Here is a 4,051-nt window from a genome sequence, read left to right as displayed (position 1 = left end):
CCAGACCCCTCAGCCATGGCCCCCGGCTAACGCTTCCTTCACTCCATGCCCACCCCACCCTCCCACCCCCAGGACGAGCCAGGCAACTCCCTTAATGGCCATTTCAAACTGCTTTTATCCAGGAGGATGGCTCAGTCCGTAAAGTACTTGTTGCTCATGCTTGGGGACTTGAGTTTGATCCCCAAAACCGTATAAAAAACCAGGGGACTCATGCTTAATTCTAGCACTGAAGACACAGAGACAGCAGGGTCCCTGGGGCCCGCTGGCCAATAGCCTCACCTAATTGTCAGACTCCAGGTCCCAGGGACGGACCCTGTCTCAAAAAATTAGGTGGATGGATTCTGAAGAAGAGCACCTGAGGGTGTCCTCGGGCCTTCGCAGGCACCTGTGTGCATGTACACGCACCTGATTACTCTTGCCTGAAGCCCTTAGCTCCCTCTGGAACTCATGGACATCACAGGTTGCGAGTTTTGTGTTCACAGCACACGGCTCACCCCAGGACCCCATGTCCCACACACCTCCTCAGCTCTCCCAGGAGCCTGCAAGGTGCTGCCCGCCACCTGCCTCAGCTTCCCAGGACACTGTCAAGGGCGGCCCTTTTTCCTGAGCTGCAACACAAGTCCTTCCTTCCCTCAGCTGAGATCCAGAATCTTCTAGGGAGGGACCACGGAAGGGGCAATGCCTGGACACCTCTCCCAGGAATGGACTCAGCTGGTGTGGGGTGGAGCTGGGACACAGCAGTCGCTGCCACCCAGGTGACTTGAGTCCGCACAGACGCACACTCCCAGAGCTCATGTGCCAGAGAAAGGTGCTGGATTGCTGACTCGGGTCTGTTCTCCGCTTCAGGTCTATTTCCCCCCAGCACAGGTCTGTCACCCACCTCAGGTCTGTCCCCTACCAATACCTGCCTCCCTGCTGTAGGTGTGCACCCGGCACCTCACTGCCCTTCCCAAGCCCATCTTACCACGTGCCTAAACCACAGAGGGTGTCTGACGACTCCTCTACAATGCCTTCTGTGTGTGCATCATGCAGGTTGCACGGATGCCCCTGCCCACTATCCCCATGACTTCAAGGCTACCCACTGAGGCAGGATAACCCACCCTATAGGCGGGAAACGGGCTCCAATGGGTGAAGAGTTGTCACGGGGCCAAGGAGGCCTGGGCTCGAACCCTGTCCCACAAGTCCACCTTGAATCTTCCTTGAGTCACCTCTAGGAACCTGAGGCGGGTTTCCCTAACCTTCCAGTGGCTAGTTACAACAGTGGAGAGCCCGGGCAGAGCTGGCCTGGGGTGGTCACAGATTCCTAACAGCTTCCTATATACAACTCTGGCTCACCTGGCTCTTACAAAGAATTAGAGGCAGGAGAGGACCAGACACCCCGCCCTCCCTGGGACATGAATTGCCATAGGGGTCCAGAACCCGGCCACAGACCTCTCTCATGGGAGAGCCTTAGTCAGTCTGAGCAGGTTCTGGGGGCTTTTCTGAACCTCTGTCTCTTCTACAGTCCTCTAGTTTCTGCAGTGGGGGAGGAAAAGGTATAGGGGTCATGTACCTCCCTGTCTGGTAAAGAGCCTAGAGGGGTTGACCCCAGCTGAAGGACACTTGGGGGCAGGTGAGAGTCAAGCCTAATTGTCTATGGCACCAGGTAAATGATGGGTGGCCCATTTCATCTGCCCACCCACTGCATAAAACCTTCCCAGTAGAGTCTGGGCTAACTCCTCAAGGCCTAGTCCTCTTTGGGTTTTCCGGGCTGGGGCCGAGCCAGCCTGTAGTCCAAGTAGGTCCCCAGACAGGACCACAGGATGAAGCGAACCAGGATGACAATCACCAATAGCACCAGGAGGGGGTCAGGACCTGCAGCATCCCCCAACCAGGAGGCCATGCTGAGCAAGGATGTCACCCCACAGTCTGGAGCAGCAGCAGCCTCCCGGGGCTCAGGCCTGCTTGCCTGTCTGTCTGTCTGCCCGCCGGTGGCCCCTCTGAAGGACAGACCCCTGCAGTCGGTCCCCAGCCTCCCAGGCAGGCCAGCCCTTCCCACCGCACTGCAGCCGGGGGGCCTCTCCGCGTGTGAGGGGACAGTTGGGGCGGCAAGCGGCCTCCTTGGTCAAGAGGCCCGTGTGGCATTCATCGGGGACTAACCACTCGGAGCACGAACAATGACAGCATTGTCAGAGGCGGGAGGCGCTGTCCCTCGGCCCCTGCCCCGCCAGCACTGACGTAATCCCCAAACATCTCCGGCGGCAGCTGCTGGGCGAAGCTGCCGGCTCCATACAATCGGGCCCTTTCTCTCCCCAATTAGCTATCACTTCTGGAAGCCTGTGCTGTCCGAGAGCCTGGGCGGGCTGGGCAGCAGCAGCAGGTCCACACCACCAAGCAGGGCCCAGCAGGGAGGGCAGGAGGGGACACTGCGATTGAAAAGAGAAGGGAAGGGGACAGAGAGGGAGAACAGTCCGCTGGAGCCCAGAGGCGACCCCAGACAGGCTCAATTAGCGCTAGGGCTGTGCTCCCTTGTCCCCAAGGCCCCTCCAGCCTGTGACAGCGTGGGGGAAGGGGTCTGGAAGTGGGGGAGTGGGCTTAATCCTCCCCCCAGGGTGGCTGCTAGAGCTGGGCTGAGCACCTCCTGCCACCCCCAGCAGCCCCACAAGGAGTTTAGGAGGGACCCTCATCTGGATGGGAAGGGACCCTAGACCCCTCACCCACCCACACAGGGCTAGTAGCTGGTTAGCTTCCTACTTACAGAGTAACCCCAATTCTCTTGGTCCTTGGTTCCTTGCTGGGAAGTGCAGTCAGAGCCTCCTGCTCTAAAGGATCAAAAGAAAGAAGGCTTAAGCCAGACCAAGCACCCAGAGCAGTTGCCCCCAGAAACACTTCTAGCATTTTCTGAAACCACAGTATCTGCCCAGCCATGCCTGCCTGCCTCACACACATGCTCATATGTACACACACACACACACATGGAAGCATACCTCTACAGATCCTGCCTCCCTGCCAGGGGTCACTCTGGCCCCTCACAGCTGAGATGACCTTGAGTTAAGAGACAGCTGGCCTGTCCTCCTCCACCTCCAGAAACAGCCCTGTGTCCCACAGAACAGAGGGGCTCACCTGCAGTGAGGGGTCAGCGGGAGGAACAGGGGTCTCTGGCTGCAGGGTCCGGGTGTCCAACCCAAGTTCTCTCACCAGAAACCAGTCCAACAAACCACAAGAGGAAGGGTCCCTTCTCCACCTAAGATTTCTCCATCCTGTCACTGGTCACCTCTCATCCACTCCAAACTCCTTCCTCAATGACAGCATGAGTATTCACCCTGTGCATCCTTTCCAGAAGATTCCAAGTGAAGACAAATGCAAATGTCTGACAGTAGCATGCCTCGGGGTGGGAGGTGGAGAGTTAGGGGGTGCCAGTTTGTAAATTTCACAGCAACAATCCACCAAGAGCCAAACACACAGACTGCCTGTCACTACCCTCCAGCCTGCTCATCCCAGGCTGTCTCCTTCTCTGGAGAGACATCTATCCATGGACAGCACTGGCTGTCCAGCCCAGTACTCTCAAAATGTCACTCTCAGGGCAGTGAGCTCTGGGCTTATTTTTCTATCACCCCAAACATAAGACAGGATTTAGGGATTAGGAGCCAGGTCCAGCCAGGAATCATAGAGAAAACCAAGTGAATCTGGGGTGAGAGTCCCCAGTAGGGTGCCACTGTGGTCTTAGGAGGAGCTATTTCACTCACCTGAAAGACCACATCTCCAGGCGAGGCCTTCGGGAGCCCTGGAGCAGCCTGCCCTGAGTGTACCAGCTCAGGCCCCACAGAACCTGTGAGCCAAGGTAGCCTTGGACAAATCTGTGTTTGCCAAGCACACAGTCAGATAGGCAGAGTCAACAATGTCTCAGGTCACATGACACTCCAACACAGGGGACTCTGGGGTCAAGGAGGCCTGACCTTCCTACTCAGACGCCTATGGCCCTCTGGGAGTCGGCACATACAAGGTTGGTGTGACCTTCAAAGGAGGAAGTGTGTGGGCCTCCTGCCCTCGACAGTATGGAGCTGCTCCTGGG

At 57.5% G+C, this 4,051-nt stretch overlaps 1 protein-coding gene across 3 annotated transcripts; it reads right to left on the bottom strand.

The window, feature by feature from the left end:
* Window positions 1-73: 73 nt before the first annotated feature.
* Window positions 74-3,812, bottom strand: LOC115067922 (small integral membrane protein 38-like). 3 transcript variants are annotated; one of them, XM_029557119.1, is made up of 4 exons: window positions 3,726-3,812; window positions 3,103-3,311; window positions 2,738-2,801; window positions 74-2,405 (listed from the first exon to the last, which is right to left on the bottom strand). In XM_029557119.1, exon 4 carries the CDS (start codon window positions 1,880-1,882, stop codon window positions 1,727-1,729), a length of 156 nt encoding a protein of 51 aa, XP_029412979.1. In that variant the 5' UTR covers window positions 1,883-2,405; window positions 2,738-2,801; window positions 3,103-3,311; window positions 3,726-3,812; the 3' UTR covers window positions 74-1,726. The 3 variants fall into 3 exon arrangements, 2 of the variants coding, with proteins under 2 accessions (XP_029412979.1, XP_029412978.1); XR_003847277.1 differs by having other exon boundaries at window positions 1,895-2,405; window positions 3,103-3,364; XM_029557118.1 differs by lacking the exon at window positions 3,103-3,311 and having other exon boundaries at window positions 1,895-2,405.
* Window positions 3,813-4,051: the final 239 nt, after the last annotated feature.

Source organism: Nannospalax galili, unplaced genomic scaffold, assembly GCF_000622305.1.
Source record: "Nannospalax galili isolate Female #2095 unplaced genomic scaffold, S.galili_v1.0 scaffold1307, whole genome shotgun sequence".
NCBI classification, from domain to species: Eukaryota; Metazoa; Chordata; class Mammalia; order Rodentia; family Spalacidae; genus Nannospalax; species Nannospalax galili.
Note: the sequence above shows the minus strand (reverse complement) of the source record. Positions and strands in the feature narration are given on the sequence as shown.